Source organism: Poecilia reticulata, linkage group LG2 (genome assembly GCF_000633615.1).
Source record: "Poecilia reticulata strain Guanapo linkage group LG2, Guppy_female_1.0+MT, whole genome shotgun sequence".
NCBI lineage: Eukaryota > Metazoa > Chordata > Actinopteri > Cyprinodontiformes > Poeciliidae > Poecilia > Poecilia reticulata.
The window spans coordinates 40,889,112-40,913,490 of record NC_024332.1 but is presented as its reverse complement, the minus strand read 5'-3'; the positions used below and the strand labels follow the sequence as shown (position 1 = coordinate 40,913,490).

At 41.9% G+C, this 24,379-nt stretch overlaps 1 protein-coding gene across 1 annotated transcript in view; it reads left to right on the top strand.

Annotated features, from left to right (window-relative positions):
* The window catches only part of LOC103461768 (titin-like), a 155,957-nt gene that overhangs the window by 55,914 nt on the left and 75,664 nt on the right, over positions 1 to 24,379 (top strand). The window contains exons 77-133 of the mRNA XM_017309370.1: positions 24 to 101; positions 222 to 290; positions 453 to 524; positions 715 to 786; positions 983 to 1,054; positions 1,248 to 1,313; positions 1,508 to 1,582; positions 1,775 to 1,843; positions 2,041 to 2,106; positions 2,319 to 2,381; positions 2,517 to 2,591; positions 2,754 to 2,843; positions 3,178 to 3,213; positions 3,421 to 5,394; positions 5,869 to 5,919; positions 6,788 to 7,186; positions 7,267 to 7,545; positions 8,391 to 8,660; positions 8,747 to 8,886; positions 8,971 to 9,097; positions 9,247 to 9,513; positions 9,629 to 9,895; positions 10,141 to 10,404; positions 11,084 to 11,223; positions 11,313 to 11,439; positions 11,546 to 11,812; positions 12,129 to 12,395; positions 12,484 to 12,750; positions 13,315 to 13,454; positions 13,541 to 13,667; positions 13,948 to 14,090; positions 15,377 to 15,500; positions 15,583 to 15,849; positions 15,994 to 16,091; positions 16,197 to 16,365; positions 16,546 to 16,815; positions 16,918 to 17,184; positions 17,264 to 17,542; positions 17,626 to 18,034; positions 18,140 to 18,264; positions 18,350 to 18,616; positions 18,723 to 18,992; positions 19,077 to 19,376; positions 19,465 to 19,767; positions 20,019 to 20,206; positions 20,317 to 20,431; positions 20,578 to 20,865; positions 20,968 to 21,119; positions 21,211 to 21,358; positions 21,485 to 21,662; positions 21,746 to 21,867; positions 22,038 to 22,325; positions 22,587 to 22,883; positions 22,978 to 23,164; positions 23,252 to 23,367; positions 23,850 to 24,149; positions 24,238 to 24,379. Coding sequence (XP_017164859.1) covers positions 24 to 101; positions 222 to 290; positions 453 to 524; positions 715 to 786; positions 983 to 1,054; positions 1,248 to 1,313; positions 1,508 to 1,582; positions 1,775 to 1,843; positions 2,041 to 2,106; positions 2,319 to 2,381; positions 2,517 to 2,591; positions 2,754 to 2,843; positions 3,178 to 3,213; positions 3,421 to 5,394; positions 5,869 to 5,919; positions 6,788 to 7,186; positions 7,267 to 7,545; positions 8,391 to 8,660; positions 8,747 to 8,886; positions 8,971 to 9,097; positions 9,247 to 9,513; positions 9,629 to 9,895; positions 10,141 to 10,404; positions 11,084 to 11,223; positions 11,313 to 11,439; positions 11,546 to 11,812; positions 12,129 to 12,395; positions 12,484 to 12,750; positions 13,315 to 13,454; positions 13,541 to 13,667; positions 13,948 to 14,090; positions 15,377 to 15,500; positions 15,583 to 15,849; positions 15,994 to 16,091; positions 16,197 to 16,365; positions 16,546 to 16,815; positions 16,918 to 17,184; positions 17,264 to 17,542; positions 17,626 to 18,034; positions 18,140 to 18,264; positions 18,350 to 18,616; positions 18,723 to 18,992; positions 19,077 to 19,376; positions 19,465 to 19,767; positions 20,019 to 20,206; positions 20,317 to 20,431; positions 20,578 to 20,865; positions 20,968 to 21,119; positions 21,211 to 21,358; positions 21,485 to 21,662; positions 21,746 to 21,867; positions 22,038 to 22,325; positions 22,587 to 22,883; positions 22,978 to 23,164; positions 23,252 to 23,367; positions 23,850 to 24,149; positions 24,238 to 24,379 — 12,088 coding nt within the window. The remainder of the gene's footprint in view (positions 1 to 23; positions 102 to 221; positions 291 to 452; positions 525 to 714; positions 787 to 982; positions 1,055 to 1,247; positions 1,314 to 1,507; positions 1,583 to 1,774; positions 1,844 to 2,040; positions 2,107 to 2,318; positions 2,382 to 2,516; positions 2,592 to 2,753; positions 2,844 to 3,177; positions 3,214 to 3,420; positions 5,395 to 5,868; positions 5,920 to 6,787; positions 7,187 to 7,266; positions 7,546 to 8,390; positions 8,661 to 8,746; positions 8,887 to 8,970; positions 9,098 to 9,246; positions 9,514 to 9,628; positions 9,896 to 10,140; positions 10,405 to 11,083; positions 11,224 to 11,312; positions 11,440 to 11,545; positions 11,813 to 12,128; positions 12,396 to 12,483; positions 12,751 to 13,314; positions 13,455 to 13,540; positions 13,668 to 13,947; positions 14,091 to 15,376; positions 15,501 to 15,582; positions 15,850 to 15,993; positions 16,092 to 16,196; positions 16,366 to 16,545; positions 16,816 to 16,917; positions 17,185 to 17,263; positions 17,543 to 17,625; positions 18,035 to 18,139; positions 18,265 to 18,349; positions 18,617 to 18,722; positions 18,993 to 19,076; positions 19,377 to 19,464; positions 19,768 to 20,018; positions 20,207 to 20,316; positions 20,432 to 20,577; positions 20,866 to 20,967; positions 21,120 to 21,210; positions 21,359 to 21,484; positions 21,663 to 21,745; positions 21,868 to 22,037; positions 22,326 to 22,586; positions 22,884 to 22,977; positions 23,165 to 23,251; positions 23,368 to 23,849; positions 24,150 to 24,237) is intronic.

Genomic DNA, 24,379 nt, shown 5'->3' with positions numbered 1-24,379 from the left:
TCTTGGTATCTTTTATTTTAAAGTGTCTCCCCCTGAAGTGAAGAAACCTTCTGCACCAGCACCAAAGCCTTCATATCCTCCAAAAGTTACTCCTCCTGCAGGTAGTTCAATTGGTTCTTGCTGCCATTTATGAGTCAGCCATGTTTGTCTTGTATGTGCTTGTATAAGSTTAATGTTTTCTTGATCATGACTTGGGCATATTCCCAAATTATCTCCTTCAGAGGCGAAGAAACCTTCTGAACCTGAACCAAAGCCGACACATCCTCCCCCTAAAGTTACTGCCCCTGCAGGTAGTGCTYCATTTATGTGTTTCTTGCTGSCATATATGAGTCACCCATGTTTGTCTGTATGTCCMATTGTGTTGAKGCCATCTMTTAACCTGTTTGATGATGGCCAAGCTTAATGTTTTCTTGATCGTSATGATCATGACATTCCCAAACTATCTCCTTCAGAGGAGAAGAAACYTTCTGMACCAGAACCAAAGCCTTCASCTCCTCCTCCTCCTAAAGTTAYTCCTCCTATAGGTTGGTTTGTTCACGTGTTTCTTGCTGGCATTCATGAGTCAGCCATGTTTGTTTGTATGTCCCTTTGTATTGATGCTGTATCTTAATTAACGTCCATGRATTATCATGTTTTAAGTTGTGYCAGTACATGATGTCCAAGATTAGTGTTTTCTAGATCATAATGGGTTTATTCCCAAATTATTTCCTCCAGAGGAGAAGAAACTTTCTGCACCAGAACCAAAGCCCTCACCTCCTCCTCCTCCTAAAGTTACTCTTCCTCAAGGTAGTTCTTGGTCCATGTGTTTCTTTTTCTTGCTGGCATTCATGAGTCAGCCATGTTTGTTTTCGTGACCATTTATGTTGAAACCATGTCTTAATATCCCCATGGATTATCACATTTTGAGTTGTGCAGGAACATGCTTTACAAGCTTAGTGTTTGYTTGATCATAATGGGTGTTTTCMCAAATTATTTACACCAGAGGAGAAGAAACYTTCTGTACCAGAACCAAAGCCCTCRCCTCCTCCTCCTCCTAAAGTTACTCCTTCTGCAGGTAGTCTAATTTATTCATGTGTTCATTTTTCTTGCTGGTTTCATGAGTCAGCCATGTTTGTCTTTATGTCCATTCATGTTGAGGCCATCTCATATTATGTGCTCTAATTGTCGAGTTTAAGTTGCGCCAGTTTCTGCTTTCTGAACGTTTTCTTAATGATGACTCGGGTGTATCCCCAAACTATCTCCTTCAGAGGAGAAGAAACCTTCTGCACCAGAAGCAAAGCCCTCACCTCCTCCTAAAGTTACTCCTCCTGCAGGTAGTCTGATTTGTTGACGTCTTTCTTCTTGTTGACATCATGAGTCAGCCATGTTTGTCTTTATGTCCATCCATGTTGATACCATCTCTTAACATGTCTTTGGATTGTCGTATTTTAAGTTGTGCCAGTACAAGCTTCCAAGGCTTAATGTTTTCTTGATCATAATGGGTCTACTCCCACATTATCTCCTTCAGAGGAGAAGAAACCTTCTGCACCAGAAGCAAAGCCTTCACCTCCTGCTCCACCTCAGAAAGTTACTCCTTCTGCAGGTAGTTTAATTTGTTCATGTTTTTCTTCTTGCTGACATCACGAGTCAGCCATGTTTGTCTTATGTCCATTTATGTTGATATAATGTCTTAACATGTCTGCAAGTTGTCTTTTAAGTTGTGCCACTATGTGCTTTTCAAGCTTAGTTTGTTCTTGATCATGACTTGGGTGTATTCCCAAATTATCTCCTTCAGAGAAGAAAGCAGCACCAGAACCAAAGCCTTCASCACCTGCTCCTCCTCCTCAGAAAGTTACTCCTGCAGGTAGTGTGATTGGTTTGTGTTCATCTTCTTTGCTGACCTTAAAGGTCATCCATGTTTGTCTTTATATAMGTTGGTGTTGACACTGTCTCTTAACTTGTCAAGTATTTTTCATGTTTTTAGTGGTTCCAGTATTTTCTTTACAATCTTAATGGTATTTTTATTATGAGCTGGATGTAATCCCAAATTATCTCCCCCAGAGGGGAAGAAACCATCACCAGAGCCAAAGCCTTCTGTTTCTCCTCAAAAAGTTTCCCCTCCTGCAGGTACTTTTTTTCTCTCTTATTATTTATGTTGTCAGCTTTTTTCTGTGTCTGGTTCGTTTCTTGGTTGGAGGATAAAAAGACTCCTGTTTTTCTTTGGTTTCATTGTATTCGTTGTCTTATCTTATGCAACCTTTCACTGCTTTTGTCAGTGTCCTTGTGGCCTTGCTATTGTCCTGGTCATGATCTTGCATCTTATTTATTATTTCCTCCAGAGGAGAAGAAAACATCTGTATCTGAACCAGCAGCTCCTTCACCCAAAGTTGCTCCTCCTGCAGGTAGTTTATTCAGTCTTGGGTCTCTGAATTATTTTCTTAACTCTTGATATGTCAGTTTTTGTAATGTGTTGTCACCTTTGCATCTTTTGTCATGTTGGTCTTTTAAGTTTTTTTGTGGTATCTTGTACTCTCAAGTGTCTCCTCCAGAAGAAAAGAAGCCGTCTCCAGTATCAAGACAACAACCAGCAGAAAAAGTAGTTTCTCCAGAAGGTAGTTTCTTCTGTTTGCCATTCTTATCTCTGTCTCTCTTCGTCCTCAGTCAAAYCTGTTGGTCATAGCAGCAGTGACATCTTTAAGACWGTCTGTTTTATTCAGTTGTTGTTTGTTGAGTGGATCATTGTCAGTGATTTAATTGAGTTGGCGTTCTTGTAGCTCCAGTTGCGCCAGTGGAGAAGAAACCTTCTGAGCCCAGTGTAAAGGCTGAACCTACCACCGTTTCAGAAAGAATTTCTCCACCTGAAGGTAAAATTTCTTTTCTTCATCTTCCTTTATGTGTGTTTGACTTTTTCCTCTTTTGATTCTRAAAAATGTTATTGTTTGATTTGTTTACCTTAATGTCTTTACTGTTTGATGTTGTCTGCACAACTTTTTTTACAGTCCTTCACATCATAAATATCTGTTGTACGAGACGAATTTATGTAATAAACAGGTATAAAGTGCATTTATATTACAGCAAAAAAGGATGTTCAATGGACCAAAACTGAGATTGTTTTTGTCTTTCTTTGTCTTTGGCTTTAAATGTGGCTTTTGTTTGTACAGTGTTTGCTTATAATTGGTCTTGTTTAAATTTTTGCAGACAAGGAACCAGTTTCAGCTCCTGGAYCAACTAAAGGTATAAAAAAGTGAATTTATCTTAACAGTAAAACCATTTATCTTGTTATTTTAAAGGTTTTACTCATMAACCTTTAAAAACAATCTTTTYTGTGTTGTTGTGATGTGTGATCTTTGTGTTGTTAAAAACAAATGTTTCATCCAAAGGATGTTTCTACATGTTCAAATGTGAGTGTCATAAAAGATGTTTTTACTCCCTCARCCACAGTGCCAACTCTTAAGCAAAAGGGTAAAATTCCCATTGAGGAGGATAAAACTACTGAGGTTCCTAAACTAAAGAGTAAAATGACCATAAAACCCAAAGAGAAAGAGCCAGAAATGGAGACCATTCAGTTGAAGAAGGTTCCGGTAAAACCTCCAGAGCCCGAGAAACAGGTTGTAACTCATAAAGCAGAAATGATAARACATCATGATCCAGAGCTATCAGTGCGAGGACTTCATGATAGAGAAGAACGGGAGATCATCACGCTTGGAAGAACTGAACGAGTCTTCATAGCAGAACAGGAAACAATTCAACTGAGTCAAATTGAGGAGACTGAAACAATTAAAATTGTCCAAACAACAGAGAAAGAAGGTTGGACACGAACCACAAAACYCAAGAAAGAAGAGGAACCCGAKGTTCYCAGTGTAGATAAGAAGAAAATAAAGAAACTACCAAAGACAGAGGAACAACAAGAATCTGTGAAACTAAAACCATTTGAAAAGCCTGGAAAGTTAGAACAAGAGCAAGAGAARATCAAACTGAAACAGGTTCCAAGTAAGCCTAAAGAACTTGAAAAGGAAATTTCAAAGGATAAACCTGAAACGACAAAACAACGTGACACTGAACCGAGAGTCCAGAAACCTCAAGCGAGAGAAGATCGAGAGATAATYCCACTTGGAAGACCTGAAAGAGTCTCTGTTCCTGCCGAGGAGCCATCTAAAGGTGGTCAAACAGAAAAACCTGAACAGCCAGAGGAAGATGAGAAATCTAAGTGGACCAGAACCACAAAGGCACCAAAGGAAGGAGACGCTGAGCCAGATGTATCAAAAAAGAAAATCAAGAAATTACCAAAGAAAGATGAAGAACCAGAAGTTGTGACATTGAAGCCTTTTGAAAAACCCACAAAACAAGAAGCATCCGAACAAGCTAAGACTAACGATGAAGGTCGGGCAACGACAGATACTGAGCGCTCTCCTTTTAAATTGGGTGAGATGTTGCTCAAAGATCCACYTACATCGGCTCTAAAAAACAAAGAAGACAAAGATGTTTCTTTGACAAGTTCTGACACAAGTCCGGATATTATCAAATCCCAACCAGAACCACCACAAAAGAAAAAGGTTGATCAAGTACCTAAGGATGAAGAAACTACAGCAGCTGATAAACCTAAAGTTAAACCTAAAGTGATTCCCAAACCAGAGGAAAAGRATGAGCAGSTTGTGTTGAAGCCTTTCACCAAAGTCACTAAGCCAGAAGAAGTCCCTRATGAAGAGATAAAGAAGCCTGTAGACACAAAGATGCCAGACAAGACAACCAAAGACAGGAAAGATACAGAGAAACAGAAACCTGTGAAGAAGGAGGAACTGTCTGTTCCAGCCAAGAAACCAAGTCCTACACATCTTAAAGAGAAGATCTCACCTACTGAAGCAGAGAAGGTCCCAGCAAAACCATCTGATGTGTTAAAGAAAGATGTTGAACTCAAAAAGACTCCTTCTCCCACGGTCAGCACAGAGAAAGCAGAAGACAAAAAGCCCACAAAGCCTGTTGAGGAGCCGAAGAAGGCTGAGCTAAAAAAGACTCCACCGTCTAAGGTGGAGAAGCAGAAAGATGTGGAGAAAGTTCCASCTGAGAGAAAGCCAAGTTCAGAAAAAGTCAAAGAGATCCCAAAAGCTGTTTCCCCCAAAGACTCCGTTGAAGCCGTAACACTCAAAAAAGTTCCCAATAAGCCATCAGAGGAAGAGGTCTCAGAATCAGAAAAGCCTGATAAAGGTCGGATCCCCCTTTCGAAGGAGATTTCTCCTGGAGCTGTGCAAATGAAGAGGGTGACAACTCAGCCTGAGGAGGAGGTCTTTGAAAATGAGCCTGAAGAAGGCGAGGTTGAGGAGGAATCCTGGGGCTGGGATCTTGTTCCCTCAGAGGACTGGGAAGGTGAAGAGGTGGATGGGGCCGTTGAGACTCCGGGTATGCCTGGTGCCAGACGAGGTGAGACRAGCGAACTCTTCCAGCTGATTCTGGAGCCTCTTCATCCCATCCCAGACCTCTCATCTAATCCTCATCACATCTTCTTTGATCACTTTATCCATTTTCTTCATCTCACGCTGATGAATTCATCTGTGTGTCTGTCAGTTGTATCTATCCATCATCCCATCTGCTGTATTGTTTCCATCTTTTCATTCATMATATCCAGTCTTCCCAGTTGCAGAACAGATGTTTGTCTTCGCTGCTGTGGATTTGTCTTTGTTGTCTAAGCAAATGTCCTTTCAATCATCTCAKCCCATTATGTTTCCATTTCATCTTCCAGGTCTTTCAAGTCTCTGTTCACATGTGACGTCTCATATTCCCATGTTTGCTCTTTGAATTGTTTACATGTTTTTTCCTTGGTGTCTTCTGGAACTGTACTCKCCAATAGGTGATCAAGAGATGGTCTTAAAACTTGTCTTATTGTTTCTTGTTCAGATGGRAAACCAAGTGACGAGCCTCCGAAAGGCAGAGGCAGAGGATTTGGGGGTGAGGATTTTACTGATAAAAACCCCATCGGTGCAAAAAACTGCATGAGCTGATGTCTGGAGCAAATTGTCTTTGTTCCCTCTGCTGCTGTTAACCAGTTTGGTGTTTTGTCTCAGTCATTGTGTCCAATCATTATCGCTTTCTGATGACAAGAAAAATGGCTGGAAATTAAACTTGCTTTTTTTCATATGCAAATCAGTCAGACAGGGAACAATCTGAAGCACATAGTTATTAGGGTATTGACAGATGATTGATGGAGAGCGACTGCTGGTGTTGATAGGTAAAATAAAATGCAATTAATTCAAAGTATTCTGTAGCTAAAGGTAAGTAAATGAGGGCATATTTGTTAAAGTTCAGGTGAACATTTTAAGATTTCCTTCATCCAGTGACTTCGCCTTTCATTTAAGGAAGATGATGCATAGAAATCAGCTGTTGGGTGAACTTCCTTTAATATGTTTTGCTATCTTTGTCTGTGCTTTGGTTGACTTGGTTCTGTCCTTCTGTGTTTGGACTCTTCTCTGAAATCTGTTTGTCCTAAGTGATCCTGCTTCAACAAGTCTTAACAAGTACTTTTCTGTGTTGTTCTAACAGTAGGACTTTAAACCTACAGCTTATTTTATGTCTGAAAAATGACTTTGTGTCAAATGTTTTGTCTTGTTCTTCATCCATTTGTATACCTGAAACTAATTAATTCTGCTTCATCTTAAGTCTTAGCAAAACTTTTTTTGTGCTCTTCTAACAGCAGAACTTTAAATCTACAACACATTTTATGTCTGGAACATGACTTTGTGTGAAAWGCTTTGCTTCGTTCTTCATCCACTCCAACACCTGAAACTAATTGAGTAAGTTTTTATTTCTGATTCTGCAGCAAGACAAACTCCCTCTCCTGGTGATGGTGGAAGGGGTCGGGGCATGAAACCCGGTGGAAAAGGTCCAACACCACCAGAGGAACCGTTTGCAGGCTTCAAGCTCAAACCTGTGGCTTTGAAGTTTGTGAAGAAGATTCAAGACATTGTGCTGCAGGAGGCCGAGTCCATCGGCTCATCGGCCGTGTTTGAGTGTGAGGTCACACCCTCTACAGCCGTCACCTCCTGGATGAAGGATGACAGTAACCTGCGTGAGAGTCCCAAGCATAAGTTCACCTCTGATGGCAAAGATCGGAAGCTGCACATCATTGATGTCCAGCTGTCCGACACTGGAGAATACACCTGCGTGGCCAAGAATGCAGGAAAGGAGATTACCTGCACTGCTAAGCTCATAGTTGAGGGTAAGCTAAAACCTGTTCAGACTCGGGTGGCTTGAAGAAATTGCCCTYATAGCATTGGAAACACTTTCCTCTCTCCACAGAGCTCCCTGTAAAATGGYTGAAGGAGTTGGAACCTGAGAMCTCATGCATAAAAGGTCAACCAATGTACCTCATCTGTGAGCTGAACAAAGAAAGAGACGTGGTGTGGAAGCGGAATGGAGAGCTACTGAAGAAAAAGGCTGGAAAAGTGGCCATTAATGTGATCGGTATGCAGCACGCTGTGACCATCCAGAACGTCACTGATGAGGATGCAGGCCTCTACACCTGYGAAGTAGATGGTCAGGCAGACGTCAAAACCTCAACCAACGTCAAAGTGAATGGTGAGCTATCAGCAGCATGAAGGAATCTTCAGACACGAACACAACTGCAGACAATGTTATTACCAAACTAATCAGACGATTTGTGTTTGCAGGTAATCTTTCATGCATTAATATGACAGTTGTAGGAGAAATATATCATTTACCATAGAAGGCTGGTGGTTAAAGTATTGGACAAAAAATAAAAACCCTCCATACAAACAAGCGAAATCAGAGAGATTTCTGTCTTTATAAAAACAGATTGTAAAKAGACTGAAACCATAAAAAGTAAAAAAAAAAAAAAAAATTTAATCAAGCAATCACAAACCTCTAGTTCTTAGTACTCTTTTACTAGAAGGTTTGCTCCATACATTATCAGATCATCGTTTCTCTCCATACAAATTGAATGTAGGTGAAATGCAAGAACCGTTTGGTATCCAAAGGAAGGAAAAGCAGCATGTCTGTGAATGAAAGAGTCTAAACTAATCCTAGAAGCACTAAAATATAAAACCATGTGTTTTAACCGTCTTTGTTTTTGTTTTAGTTTTAGAGACAAAAATGTCTTCTGTGTTTCCTGAATTCAACATTTGAAATTACAGGTCGAACAGGTTGCTAAACTTTCCAAGACAGAGTTTTAACTCCTGTGAATAATTAGTGTTTTTTCAGGTTTCACACAACAAACCTGGACGTCGTCAGCATACCAAGGAATGGCAGTAATTATTCCAGATGATTTTAAATACTGGACACACRAGACAAAAACAACTTATCCAACATGATTGTCTGAAGTCAATATGTTAAAATTGTCTTTTTAAATGTGGGCGYTTTTAGGTATGACCTAGCTTCCTATAAGGTGACCCTTCCCTTTGCAGAAATCATCAAAGACTGGCTGGTGAAGCCTCTGAGGGACCAGCATGTGAAACCAAAGTCCAAGGCCACATTCAAATGTGAGCTGTTCAAAGACACTCCCAATTGGAAATGGTACAAAGGCGAGAACGAACTCGCTCCTTCTGACAAAGTTGAGATYGACAAAGATGGAAAGGATATGAAGCTCACCATCAACAACTGCCAACCTGATGACGTGTCAGATTACACSATCGAAGTTGAAAATCGAAGATAYACAGCCAAACTCACCCTGGGAGGTTTGTTCACKGAAYCAACATTTGAACAGTTTGAAAGTTGTAAATGAACGGTTTTRTTGAACATTTAAAAACTTCTRCATTTACAGAGCGTGAAGCTGAAGTCCTGAAACCTCTTGCCAGTGTTGAGGTGGTTGAGAAGGAGGAAGCTCACTTCGACACTGAAATATCTGAGCATGATGTTCCTGGTGAATGGAAACTCAGAGGCCAGGTGTTGACCAGGTCTCCGGTACGTTATTTGAAAAAGGTTATATTGTTGCTTTCAATAAAAAGCTCTCCATGATTTTTGATGTGAATACTTTTCTTTCCTCAGACATGTGACATTAAAGCAGAGGCCGGAAAGCGCTTCCTTACACTGAAGAACGTGCAGCTGGAYCAGGCTGGAGAAGTGTCGTACCAGGCTCTGAATGCTGTCACCAGTGCCATGCTCACCGTTAAAGGTACAAACCCGTCTCAAACACACTGACTCGGTTTGTCTATGTTTGTTTCAAGTCCCTGCATCTATTTGTCTTGTGGAATGGAGGCACTGCTGGAAAACCGTCTGTGTTTTGCTTTTGTCAATAATGGCTAAATTATTCGCATCTCCCAGAGATCGAAATGGGCTTTGTTGAAACGCTGAAGGATGTGTCTGTGCCTGAAAAGAAACAGGCTAAGTTTGAATGCACCGTCACTAAGGATATACCAAAGGTCATGTGGTTTAAGGGGGTGGAAATAATCACCCCGAGCCCCAAATATGAAATAATTGATGATGGGAAGAAACACATGCTGATTGTAAACAGCTGTGAGTTTGATGATGAGTCTCACTATTCAATAGAGGTATTGGACAAAAGGTCAACGGCTCAGCTGACGGTGGAAGGTAAGAACGGCCATGCTTCGTGTCTCCTCTGTGTGCTCATTCCATGTTTGTGGCTTCAAAGTGTTGGATGGCATCAAACGCTCCTGTCTGTGTGCACTGACCTGCTGTATTCCAGGCATGAGGCTCAAATTTGTGCAGMAACTTAAGGACCAAACGATCAAAGAAGGTAGCTCGGTGCACTTTGATATCGAGTTGACTCACGAGAACGTGCCGGTGGTTTGGTACCGAAACGAAGTCAAACTCCACGTGAGTCGAACGGTGCTGATGCACGTGGAAGGAAGGARACAYACTCTAGAAATGAGGAGTTTGAGTCTAGATGATACCTGCCAGATAAAGGCAGAAGCCAAGGGAATTTACTCCTCAGCCAAACTGACAGTCATAGGTAACAGCATGCTCTCCTTTACTGGGTTTTCTCTCACTGCCTTTTATTTTACTGTTTATCAGATAKGAGCTATACAAGTCTSTTTTGAGTGATTGATGTGTAAATATTACATTTTATTGCAGGAACCAAAATTTAGAATAATGACAAAATCCAAAATCTTTAAAATATTATTGAACAAGTGTACAGTTAACTAACACCATAAAACAGTAAAAAGCTGTTAACAAAATGTTCAATATGCTCGTCAGAGGGAGATGCCATCTTCCTGGTGAAGCTGCGGGATTACACCGCCACAGAGAAAGACGAGGTGTCGCTGGACTGCGAGCTCAGCAAAGATGTTCCTGTGGTCTGGTATCACAATGAGAAGGAAGTCGTTAACTCCAAGTTGGTGGTCATGAAGTCAGAAGGCACCCGCAGGTCTCTGGTCCTGAAGAAAGTGGCGCAAAACGATCAAGGAAAATACGTATGTGACTGTGGAACAGACAAAACATCGGCCAACATAATGATCGAAGGTAAAGGAGGAGCTGCTTTCTGCTCTGATTTATTAAAGAGAAAGAGCATGATCAGATATTTGAGGTTTTAATTAATAAGAATATCTTTACAAAGCAAACCATTACAATTAATATTTTCTGTTGTATTTTAGTCACACATATGTTCTAAAATCTGTGAAAACACAGCAAAAAATATAGGTTACGTGTGTAACCCAAAGTGCCTGTATCCAGAAAAAATWACAAATAATTYTAATTTCAGGATAAGTTTCTTACTTCTATAGTTTTATTTTTAAAAAGTTTGCACCAATATTACTAGTTTTTGTTTAGTTTATAACAAAGTTTTTACTGTGTTGTCACTCWCTACTTTTAATGTATACATACTCCTTTTTTACTGTCACTGGTTTTTGACTTATCCAGATGATTTGCAGTACTAGCTGGCAATTACACAGGTGTTGCATTTGTAAGTGCGTAATATCAGGGCATTGTTACATATTTATTATCCAACAAACACAAGTTAAATTTATTATAGCTACTTTTTTTTTTACAAACCATCAATAAATATGGCATGAAAAGACTGATTTCTAAATTAAAGATGCAACAAGGAGATCACTTTTCAAAAAAATGTAGAAAACATAAACTAAATTAACAACCTCTCCTTGTTGTTTTATTTTGTTTTCTCTGTAACTTTCCTCCCCACCAGCACGTGACGTTAAGGTTGTGCGGCCGATCTACGGCGTGGAGCTGTTTGATGGTGAAACAGCTCGTTTCGAGGTTGAGATCTCTGAGGATGACGTCCACGGCCAGTGGAAGCTGAACGGAGAAGCGCTCAATCCTTCCTCTGTGAGCATCACTGCTGCTTCATCTCCTCAGATGTTTTAAAATCACCCAGATCCCATCTTGACATCAGTTAAACCCTTCTCATTTGACAGGACGTGGACATCATCGAGGAAGGAGGCAAACACACTCTGATCCTGTACAACTGTAAGGTGTCCATGACAGGAGAGGTSTCTTACTCTGCTGCCAATGCCAAATGCTCTGCCAACTTGAAGGTCAAAGGTGAAATAAACTCACATGTTTTTCTGATCCATCTTATTTGTTCCATTTTCCATGTCCTAAAAACGGAACCATTACTCAGACATTGATTCTCTGTGTTTTCATCCAGAACTTCCTCTGAACTTCCTGACGCCCCTGAGCGACGTTCAGGTGTATGAGAAGGAYGAGGCCCGGTTTGAGGTGGAGGTGTCGAGACCTCCAAAGAGCTTCCGCTGGCTCAAAGGCTCCCAGGAGCTGACAGGTGACGACAAGTACGAGATGATACAGGAGGGAAATATGTACGTTCTGGTGATCCGATTGGCGGCGTTTGACGATGAGGCCAAGTACATGTATGAGGCAGAGGACAAGAGGACCACCGGCAAACTCGTTATTCAGGGTAATCATGACATGTTGGACCTTTTAACTAAATGAAGCTTAATTAGCCTTAATAATTATTTTGTAGATATTACTGCCAKAAAAAGTTAGGATAAAAATGTTTGAATATAATTTTTGGGAAATAGATTGTGTGGCTTTGACTTCATATCACTGAMGWCAAAGTGACACAAACACAAATATTATTTTCAAAATAAAAATCATGAAAGTTACCCGCTAATTCTCTTTAGCATTCAACTTTGTTGTAATTTATTTTTTGGCTTTTTAGAAATAAATTTTTGAACATCCCACTAATAAACAGATGCTTTTTTTTTTTTCAGGTATTCGCCTGGAGTTTGTCAAGCCCATTAAGGATGTAACAGTGAAAGAGAGAGAAACAGCCGAGTTCAGCGTTGAACTGTCTCATGAAAACATCTCAGTGGTTTGGTACAAAAACGACGTCCGGCTGCTTCCCAGTAAGGTGGTTCACATGTCGGATCATGGAAAAGTCCACACTCTGGCCTTCAAGGAGGTGACGATCGACGACACCTCTATGATCAAGGTGGAGGGAATGGACAAGAGCATGACAGCCATGCTCACTGTCATCGGTCRGTGTCACAAAAAGACATTTTCCCATCTTTGATTCAGTGGAAAKGACTACTTTAAATACGTGTTTCACTTTTTGTGTGTGTGCAGAGGGTGACTTGTACTTCACCACCAAGCTGCAGAACTACACTGCTGTGGAGAAGGACGAGGTGAAGCTGGTCTGTGAACTTAGCAAGGCCGTTGCTGATGTGAAATGGTTTAAGGATGGGAAGGAGATCACTCCGTCCAAGAACATCGCCATCACCTCGGACGGAAAGAAGAGAACCCTGATGGTCCGGAAGGCAGAGAAGGCCAACATCGGAGAGTATACYTGCGACTGTGGCTCAGACAAAACCACAGCAAACCTCAACATTGAAGGTAGCATTCTGAGTCTGAAAAATAGATATGATGCTAAGAAAAATACAAATGGAGTAAGTGTAGGCTCATTGATAATATTTCAAAAGGTTTAGGGTATGATCCTAAARGTTTATAATTACTAGGTTGCCACTTCATAGTAGTTGAGCTATATTAGCCTATTGGAGAACTTTCTGCTTAAGTTGCTAAAAGCACAAAATGTCATTACTGGGAATCTAAGAGACATAAATGGTTGGATGAGAGTCTCTCCATGGGTGCAGCTCTTTGGGCTGTTCACATCTGCAGGGGTCAGCAAAACTAGTTTTATTTTTTAAAACTAGGGGTCTTAAAAAATAAAGCAAAAGAGTCACTGACAGTCAAGTAGATTGTCAATGGTGTTTGAGTGAAAAACCTGAGGGACAGACTTCTRTGATTTAATCTTAGTTATAAACACATTTTAGAAAAAAAAAACTTGGGCCAAAATTACAGAGGTATATAGATTTTGAAACTTATAAAAACTGTTTACTGTGTAAAAGTTTAAAAATATGCTGTTGCCTTCTCTCTAATAGTTTGCTGCTCTCTCTACAGAGCGCGATATCAAGGTTGTCCGTCCCCTGTACAGCGTGGAGGTCACTGAGACAGAGACAGCCAAGTTTGAGACTGAGATTTCCGAAGAGGATGTCCACGGAAACTGGAAACTGAAGGGAGAAGCTCTGCACCAGTCAGCGGTAAGGCTTCAGGAACTGAGCGGAACTTCCCTGGATTTTACAGATAAAGTTTCTGACTCTGTTGTCTGTTTCTTCTTTTCCTTCAGGACGTGGAGATTAAAGAGGAAGGAACCAAACACATGCTGATCCTCTATAATGTCCGTATGGACATGGCCGGAGCTGTTGACTTCTCTGCAGCCAACGCCAAATCCAACGCTCAGCTCAGGGTCAAAGGTCAGACATTGTTTTTCCATGTTTTACAGCTGCTTGATAACAGCAGCTCTTTTACTGATCTTAGTGATCACAATCCTTTACCGTCTTTCACCTGCTGCAAGTTTAAATAAAATATATGAAGTGATTCATGTCGTCTGCGACATGCCTCATGGTTTCAGACCTCAGCCAATCAGAGCTTGGGGTTATTTTCAGCCTCAGAGTTTATCTCTCTGAAACTAACTGTCCTGCTCTCTAACTGGCTTCTACTTTGTCCGGTTGTCCTGCTTCTCCTCCTCTTCAGCTCGCTCCATCACGCTGATGCATCCGCTGAAGGATGTGACAGTGACAGCCGGAGAGACGGCTACCTTCGAGTGTGAGCTCTCATATGAAGGCATCGAAGTGGAGTGGTTCGTTGGAGGACAGAAGATGGAAGCCAGCGACCGGGTCAGTTACAGCCTCTTATTACTCATTATGGRCAAGAACAGAACTAGAGTAAACTAGAGTAGTTTATTTCATTCATTTCATTTCATACAGGTCAAAATAAATATGTCACATGTTGACACGAGAAAAGGATTAAATTAAAAGGAAGAAAAAAATCTACCCCTTCCTCACAACATCAATTTATTAAAACAATTTACTGAAACATGTTACAGAGATTAGACCAACATTTCTACACAAAAAACTAGAATGTTACAAACTTAGCTGAGTGTTACAGGAACATTAGAAAATATTTTTAATGAGTTTAGTTTTTAATTTTACAAAACAAAAGTGAAAAGTTTCTAAAGTTTTTTTTTTTTTTTTTACATGGTTTCTTATTTAGTTGTACTGTAAGATTTTCACAGAATATTTTAGGATTATCTTTTTTTTTTTTTTTTTTTTCAGAAGAAAAGTACATTTTAAAATGAAAAATATAAGAAACAATAATAACAGAATCATAGCCATACTTATTTTATTTAAAAAATTACCAGTTTTGTTTGAGAAATATGGCAAGTAGTTGTCAAAAAGAACAATTTATTGTCTTTTAAAAGTTGTTTTTTTGTTCATTATAATAAGAAAAATAACTTATTTTATTTGTCTAGCCAGTTTAAACTACATATTCCCTTCAGCTGTGTGGAGTTAAATGTCCMACAAAGCTGACCTTTTACAGCTGAGTTAAAAATAAAATAAGATACAAGAGCAGCTACTCTTATCTTCAGCCCTCCAACAGTCCCAACAGCTTTATCTGCACAGGGACTCGGTTTAATCACAACTCACAGACAACATCACTGGAGGAATTCATGAAGTACCTAAAACCAAATTATTTCCTTTATCCTGAGTATAAASAGCAACTGAAAACAAAAACATAAAATATGCATAAATTAAACTAAGAAATTAGAAAGTATATGATGCTTTTTTGTCAGAAGTTCTAAAGTGATTTTGAATAAGACAAAAAAAAAGATATTTTGGGTGTTTACTAAAGAAATTTAATAAATGAAAGAAGCTTTGTTATTGCTTAGCATTTATTGGAAAAATTAAGTTATTTTAACCTCTATTTATTGTTGTGTGATTGAGCTGCTTTAATTTTAAATCTGTAAGGGAAGCAAAGTCAATCAGTCAAAAACTGAAGGAAAAATAATTAAAGAACCTGCATCTTTTATTTACTAAGCAACAAACAGGATTGTGAACTCTACTCATCCTGTGAGCTACAACAAGGTGAGCTATCAATAAATCAGAGTTTTCTGGGTTTGCAGGTAAAGACTCGGGTGGCAGGTAAAGTTCACACTCTGACTGTCCGAGATGTGAAACTGTCAGAGGCCGGGGAGGTCAAAGTGACGGCCAAGGATTTCCTGACTCAAGCTCAGCTCTTTGTTGGAGGTAAAACACTCAAACATACAGGAGCAGCAGTGAAYACATTAAACATGTTCAGTCATCACCTGATCAAATGGTTTGGGTTTAGAGCCACCAGTAGAGTTCACAAAGCCTCTGGAAGACCAGACGGTGGAGGAAGAGGCCACCGCCACCCTGGAGTGCGAAGTGTCAAGAGAGAACGCCGAGGTGCGCTGGTTCAGGGAGGGTCAGGAGATCAGAAAGACCAAGAAGTATGACACCATCGCTGACGGTCGCAAGAGAGCACTTATCATCCATGACTGCTCTCCAGATGATGCCAAAATGTACACATGTGATGCTAAAGAGTTCAAAACTTCCTGCTTCCTGGAGGTTACACGTAAGGAGGAGCTTTAATTTCAGTCTTTCAGTCACAAATTGCTCTTGGCTTCAGAATAAGGAATACAGATGGTTGGATGAGATTTGTTAGCAATAAAAGATGTAAAATGTTGGAATAAATGAACGTTTGTCTTTGTATCCACAGCTCCTTATGTGGAGTTTACAAAACCACTACAGGATGTGGAAGTCGGAGAGAAAGAATCAGCCAGGTTTGAATGTGAAGTGTCCCGCGAGTCTGCCAAGGTAAGATGCTYAGTCTTTTCAAGGCCTGTTAAAAAGAGTTTATTCTTAAAAAAATGCACTTTGGTCACATCTGAAGTGATGTACACATCCTTGTTCTGGTTTAAGGTTCGCTGGTTTAAGGACGGCAGCGAGATCAGGAAGGGAAAGAAGTATGAAATCATTGCTAAAGGAGTGCAGAGGATCCTCATCATCCACAAGTCAGTGTTTGACGATGAGGCAGAGTACGAATGTGATGCCAGAACCTTCAAGACGTCTGGCATGCTCACTGTCATCGGTAAGGACCACTGGGACATTTAAAACTGTCCCAGTTTTAAATGTCTTGTAAACTTTGTTGTCTTAATTTGACATAAACTGGAAGCTCCAGATTYATTAGTTTACTCTGTGTGTTAAAACAGAGCCAGAGTGGCAAAGTAAAAACACAAATACATAACTCTGTTGCTCTGTGTTTGCTCAGAGGAAGCAGCCACATTCACCAAGAACCTGTCCAACGTGGAGGGAACGGAGACAGACAGCGTAAAGATGTTCTGTGAAGTTTCCAAGGCCAATGCTGAGGTTACCTGGTTCAGAGGAGATGAAGAACTGCCAGAGGGCGGACGCTACGATCAGAYCATGGACGGTCGCAGGAGGATCTTGATCATCCAGGACCTGAGGATGGAAGATGCTGGAGAGTACAACTGCAGGCTGAGTCCGACTGTCAGAACATCCGCCACCCTGAAACTCAATGGTAAAAAAGGAGATGAGATCATTTAACATTTAGTGGCTTTTAACTTAAKCTCTTTACCCTTATCCTGTTCTTTCTGTCTTAATTTCTTTTTCTGCTCTGAAGAACTGGCAGCGGAGTTCATCTCTCGCCCTCAGAACCAGGACGTGGTGGAGGGTGAGCAGGCTGAGTTCTCCTGCACCGTGTCCAAAGACACCTATGAGGTGAAGTGGTTCAGAGGTGAACAAGAGATCCAAGCTGGAGACAAATACACAATCATCAGTGAAGGAAAGAGAAGGGCTCTGAYTGTGAAAAAATGTGACCTGAAGGATGAGGGTGGCTATGTTGCTCACATCGGCAGCGTTAAAGCTTCTGCTGATCTCTGTGTGATAGGTAAGATTTTCATYGTCTTCTTAGCATCTGGTTTTCATGACCTTCCAGCTGGTATTAASTGGTTTCTGTTCTACTGCAGAAAAACTGAGGATYGTTACACCAATTAAAGACACAGAGGTGAAGGAGGGAAGCGAGATTGTGTTTAACTGTGAGACCAATACTGAGGGAGGCAAGGCCAAGTGGCTGAAGAATGAGGAGACCATTTTTGAAAGCAGCAAGTACATGATGGTTCAGAGAGACAACGTCTTCTCTCTGAGGATCAAAGATGCCCAGAAGGCCGATGAGGCCAATTACACTGTCTCTCTGACTAACAACAGGGGAGAACAGGCCAAGTGCTCTGCYAGCGCTAAAGTTGCAGGTAAAAAGATTTAAACTATKTGTCATCTGTGTTGGTCTTCTTCATGAAAGGTTGATTCTGTAATCTTCCACTGACCTTCACAGAGGAAAAACTCAAATTCCTGGAGCCCATTGAAGACATTGAGACWCAGGAGAAGAAGACCATCAGCTTTGTTTGCAAAGTGAACCGGTCTGAGGTGACCGTAAGATGGATGAAGGCCGGCCAGGAGGTGACCCTCAGCAAACGCATCGTGTACCGAGCCGATGGACTCAAACACACCCTGACTATCAAAGACTGCACAATGGAAGATGAGGGCGAGTACACTGCCATGGTTGGAGATGACAAGTGTGCTGCTGAGCTGATCATCAGTGAGGCGCCAACTGACTTCACAGGACAGCTCAGAGACCAGACTATTACCGAGTTTGAGGATGCAGAGTTCACTTGCAAACTGAGCAAGGAGAAGGCTGCTGTCAAGTGGTACAAGAATGGACGAGAGATCCGAGAAGGACMGAGGTATCRTTCCTACTTTGCAAGCCATGTTATGTAAACAGAGCAGCAGTCAAACTCATCAGATCAGAGGCAAACTAARCTGCAAACCTTTCCATGTTATTTTTGCAGATATCATATGGAAAAAGAAGGCAAAACATGCAGATTGATCATCAAGGTGTGCAGACCTGATGACGAGTGTGAATATGCCTGTGGTGTGGATGAGAGAAGGAGCAGAGCCAGGCTCTTTGTTGAAGGTCAGCTTCCTRATTCTGTATCTAGTCATAGAAACTCAGAGAAACTGTCTAATACTCACAATGGATCTGTCTTTATTCCCTGAAGAGACCCCAGTGGAGATCATCAGACCACCACAGGACATGTTTGAACCTCCAGGTTCAGATGTCGTGTTTGAGGTGGAGCTCAACAAGGACAGAGTGGAGGTCAAGTGGATGAGAAACAACATGATCATTGTGCAGGGTGACAAGTACCAGATGATCAGTGAGGGGAAGATCCACAGGTTACAAGTCTGTGAGATCAGACCCAGAGACCAAGGAGAGTACCGCATTGTGGCCAAAGACAAGGATGCCCGGGCCAAACTGGAGCTGGCAGGTAAGTCCAGCCTGACAAAAYCGTAAGACATTGCTGGAACAATATGACATTAATCCATTTTAAATTATATCAGGGTTTGTTCTAATCTATTTTATTACCTCTGCAGCTGTTCCAAAGATCAAGACCACTGACCAAAATCTGGTGACGGATGCTGGGAAACCCTTCGTCATGACGGTTCCTTACGATGCCTACCCTCGTGCTGATGCAGAGTGGTTCTTTGATGGCAAAAGCTTACCTGTTCAAAACATTGATACTTCACTTGACAAAACCGAGTACCGTCTTAAGAGCCCTACCAAAGAGGAACAGGGCCGGTACAGAGTGGTAATCAAAAACAAACATGGTGAGGGTGAAGCTTTCATCAACCTGGATGTGATTGGTRAGTCTGTGGGTCATAGGAGGCAAGATAATCTGCAGACTGGGGCTATAGGATCTCTAAGTGTTTGTTTTTTGTGATTTTCAGATGTCCCTGGACCTATTAAGAACCTAAGAGTGGTTGACACTGCTGATGGTGAGGTCAGCTTAGCCTGGGAGGAGCCTGAGAGTGATGGTGGCAGCAAGATTATCGCTTACGTGGTAGAACGACGCGATGTGAAGCGGAAGACCTGGACYCTTGCTACAGACCGGGCTGATACTCCAGAATACTGTGTCAGTGGTCTCCAGAAGGACTCCCTGTACCTGTTCAGAGTCTGTGCTCGTAACAGAGTTGGTCCYGGTCCCATTGTTGCCACTGTCGATGCCGTTCAGGCCAAGAACAAGTTTGGTAAGCAAACACTAATAGTTCTTCAACTGTTTTTACAACCTCCACACTTTGTAATAAACTTTTTCTTCTATTTGTTACYAATCTCCAGATGTTCCGGATGCTCCAGAAAATGTTGGCATTGGTGTGGTGAACAAGTTTGGAGCCACTGTCAACTGGGAGCCTCCTAAGTTTGATGGGGGCTCAGAGATCACTGCATATGTGATTGAGCTCCGTGACAGAACCTCTGTGAAATGGGAGGCGGCCCTGGTATGTGGAGCYAGTGATCGATCGGCTACACTGAATGACGTGGTGGAGCACAAGGAGTACATCTTCAGAGTCCGAGCTGAAAACAARGCCGGAATTGGACGGCCTAGTGCTGCAACCAACCCAGTGAAGATAATGGATCCCATTGGTGAGTGGAAGTCAGCTKCTCAAATWTTTGGTTCATTTCTGTTCTGTCATGTATGGGAATGAAAAARGTCTAGCCATAACAGAGTTTGGTACAAACAAAATCATTCAACACAATGCCTGAAAATATAATGTTAGCTTAAGAAAATCAATGAACTGCATTATTTTCTTCAAGTCAGTCATCGGGTTGTGAATAATTCCACATCCTGTAAMGTAAGATTAGGGTTATACTGAGAAATATTCTATGTCCTGCAGAGAGGCCAAGTCCACCTCTGAACCTGAACTACAATGACCAAATCAACACCGCTGTCACTCTGACCTGGGAAACCCCGTTAAGCAACGGTGGCAGCATGATCACCGGGTACATTATTGAGAAATGTGATGAGGGTTCAGACAAGTGGTTACGCTGCAACGCCAGACTGTGTCCTGACCTCTCCTACCGGGTACAGAGCTTCCCAAAAACTCACTCAAGCTTTACCAAATAATCCTGTTTATCTCCCCAGTGATCTCATGTTTAGCTGTGAAAATTCACACTCTGTGTGGTTTAACTCAGGTTTCTGGACTGAAGCCTGGTCAGAAGTACCTGTACAGAGTGTGTGCTGAGAATGCTGCTGGTGTCTCAGATCCAACAGAGAAGCTTGGACCACTGCTTGCCGACGACCCACATGGTGAGACACATTTGGCTAGTTTGTCTCGAAAATATTAAATGTCAAATTCTGCACTGAACAACAAACTGCTATAGTAATTATTGCTATTGATATTTTGAGGCAAATTCTTCCAAATGTCAATGAAGAAAACATTTGTCTTTCCACAGTTGGTCCAACCTTTGATCTAAGCGGCTTTAGGAATGGCCTGGAAGTTATTGCCCCTCAGCCTCTCACCATCAGGGTCCCCATTACCGGATACCCCACTCCCACAGCGAAGTGGAACTTTGGAGAAAAGGAGCTGACCAAAGCAGAGGAGCGTGTCTCCATGGTAACAAAGCCAACGTTTACAGAGCTGACAATCTCTCCAAGTGTCCGTCCAGATAAAGGCACATACACCCTGCACCTGGAGAATGATGTCGCATCCGTCTCTGGAGAGATCGAGGTCAATGTCATCGGTAAGTTCAGCCCTTATGTGTTCATATTGAATTAGGTAAACTGTGTTTTTGAAGGAGTACTGAAATGTTTTTCTCAAACCCTGTTTCTTGTTACTTTCCCAGCATGTCCTAGTGCACCCAAAGACTTTAAGGTAGCTGAGGTAACTAGGCTCCATGTCCACCTGATGTGGGAGCCACCAGAACATGACGGAGGAAGTCCAGTTACCCACTATCAGATAGAAAAGAGAGAGGTTTCCCGCAAGACCTGGGCCAAGGTACATCTGAGAAGAGTATCTGATATTATTAGGAGAGTTAAAATCGATGGATTAGCTGATGGCTTAATGYACAACATAACATTTTCTCCAGGTTGCTACTGGTGTCATGGATCTGGAGCACACAGTAACAGATGTGATTGAGGGAAAAGAATATCTGTTTAGCGTTATTGCCTGCAACAAGTGTGGACCTGGAGAACCAGCCTACATAGATGAGCCTGTAAACGTCTCCTCACCTGCTAGTAAGTATGATCCCTCTTTGCGCAAAGAAACAACTTTTAACATTTGRTCTAATTCTTTAGGTGTAATTCTTGCAAATGCATGTCACTCATATTCTTACATTTGATCAAAAWCTGTTTTTCTTCTAGCTATTCCTGATCCTCCTGAGAACCTGAAATGGCGTGATAAGAGTGGCAAGAGCATCTTCCTTTCCTGGGAGCCTCCAAAGTATGACGGTGGTGCTCCTGTTAAAGGTTACGTGGTTGATAAATGTCAACGTGGGACAGACAAGTGGGAACCCTGTGGTGACCCCATTCCTGAACTCAAGTAAAATTTWACTTTTTAATTGCAAGTGTCATCAATCTGATCCGGGTAACAGGATACAATTTGAGATGTTTTTGTGACCACAGGTTCCAGGTGACAGGGCTGATCGAGGGCCAGTGGTACGCCTACAGAATCAGAGCAGTGAACAAGTTGGGGGCCAGCAGGCCCTGCAGGGCCACTGATGAGATTCAGGCCGTAGATGCTCGAGGTGCGGTGGTTTGTTCATCATGCTGATTCTGCTAACTGRGATTAGTAAACACAAACAGGAGAAATCATCCCACAGTTTTAAAGATTTTTATAGTTTTTCAAAGCACAGATTATATTACTAAAAAAAAAAAAACAACTGACTTGACTATTTTCTTTAAAAACCTTATACAGAACCTCCAGAGATTCAGCTGGATGTGAAGCTGCTGGCAGGCCTGACTGCCAGAGCAGGCACCAAGATTGAGCTTCCTGCAGACGTTAAAGGACAGCCTGATCCTCGTGTAAAATGGACCAAGGCTGACTTGGTCCTACGGGCTGATGACCGTATCACCATTGAGACCCAGCCGGGACACTCCAAAGTTTCCATAGGCAACACCACCAGAGAAGACACGGCCACTTACATCATAGAGGCAGTCAACATCTGTGGACGCGCCACTGCCACCATTGATGTCAACATCCTAGGTACAGTCTTCAAAACTTAACCAACAGAATTTTTCTGAGTTCTTTCTGTGAGGGTTACTCCTCTATAGAAAAACTGAGAAAATTATTTCTCATTCTTGGTCAAATAGTTMATGGCAGCCTTGCCTCTAGGTACCTGTGGCTACAATCCATTAGGATGCCACCACTCATTGGGGTCAATGATTGAATGTAGTCTTTGGGGTCTTCTGGGCTTGATAAGCGTTATACAAATAAATGCCATTTACCATTTGTTTTTCACCTCAGATAAACCGGGCCCTCCAGCTGCCTTTGATATCTCAGAGATCACCAATGAGTCCTGCGTTTTAGCCTGGAACCCTCCCAGAGATGACGGTGGCTCACCCATCACCAACTACATTGTTGAAGCTCGTCAGACAGACAAAGAGGAGTGGGTCAAATTGTCAGCCACTGTGAAGGACACCACCTTCAAGGCCTGCAAGCTTATTGCTATGAAGGAGTACATCTTCAGGATCAGTGCTGAGAACCAGTATGGCATTGGCATTCCTACAGAGCACACACCAATCATTGCTAAGTACTCTTTTGGTAAGTTGTCTCATAGCTCAACCCATCACTCAACAAACTGAAGATGTGACTCCTGAATTTTTGCATAAATCATTTCTCTGTCCAACTATTTCAGATCCACCTGGTCCTCCAACCAGAGTCACTCCTTCTGACATTGCCAAGGATGCAGTGACACTGACCTGGTTTGAGCCAGATGAGGACGGTGGCAGCCCTATCACAGGATACTGGATTGAGAAGTTTGATCAAGAGAGCGACAAGTGGATACGATGCAACAAACTSCCCATAAAGGACACAACTTTCAGGTATTTAGCTCAGCCATCAGATTTCCAAAGTACTGAGAAGTATTAATCTGAAGATTTTTWAAATACTACTAATCTYTTTGGTTCCAGGGTAAAAGGTCTTCCCACCAAGAAGAAGTACAGCTTCCGTGTTTTGGCAGAGAATCTGGCTGGACCTGGRAAACCAAGTGCAGAGACAGATCCTGTGCTTATTAAAGATCCCATTGGTATGTCACAAGTCTATCAGCATCATTAATCTGTTACTTTTGAGGGTTTAAACCACTAAATCATCCATCCATCCATCCATTTTCTTTACACCCTTATCCCTTATTGGGGTCGGGACGGGTGCCGGTGCCTATCTCCATCTAACGTTCCGGGTGAGAGGTGGGGTACACCCTGTACAGGTCGCCAGTCTGTCGCACTACTAAATCATATGACAGTAATTGTATCTTTTCATTTGGAAACTGGATTTTCTAAGATTCATAATAGATACAAGAAAATCTTCCAAAATCAGGGTTAGGGTTCAGTTATTACTAAMAGTCAGCAATATAACAGTTAGCAAATGATTCTTGTTAAAGGACTTCCAACTAGAGGTGCTCAGATAAGGTAGTAATTCATACCCAATTTGTTTCCGATTTCCAGACAAATTGAATTAACCTTAAATAATCAGAGTAATGTGAAAATCATAAAACACTGAACTCTTTGTTAGATCCTCCATGGGCACCCGGAAAACCTGTTGTCAGGGAAGTTGGCAAGACCACTGCCTTGTTAGCGTGGACACGACCRGAGCACGACGGCGGGGCAAAGATCGAAGGTTACATCATCGAGTTCCAGAARACTGGAAGCGAGGAATGGATCCGTATTGCAGAGGATGTTCCTCAGACAGAGCACCAGCTGCAGGGTCTGATGGAGAAGCAGGAGTACTCATTCAGAGTTAAAGCTGTCAATAAGGCCGGTGAGAGTGAACCCAGCGAACCCAGTGACCCTGTGGTCTGCAAGGAGAGACTCTGTAAGTCCTGCTCAGACACTGGCAGCAGAGGATTCTCTATSGAGAGGAATTRCATTCTGGACTAACATTCTGTGTTTTCCATTTGCAGACCCTCCATCTGCTCCTCAGTGGCTGGAGGTCACCAACATCACCAAGATCAGCGCTGATCTGAAATGGCAGGCTCCAAGCAGTGATGGAGGTTCACCCATCACAAACTATGTGGTGGAAAAGAGGGATGTGAGGCGGAAGGC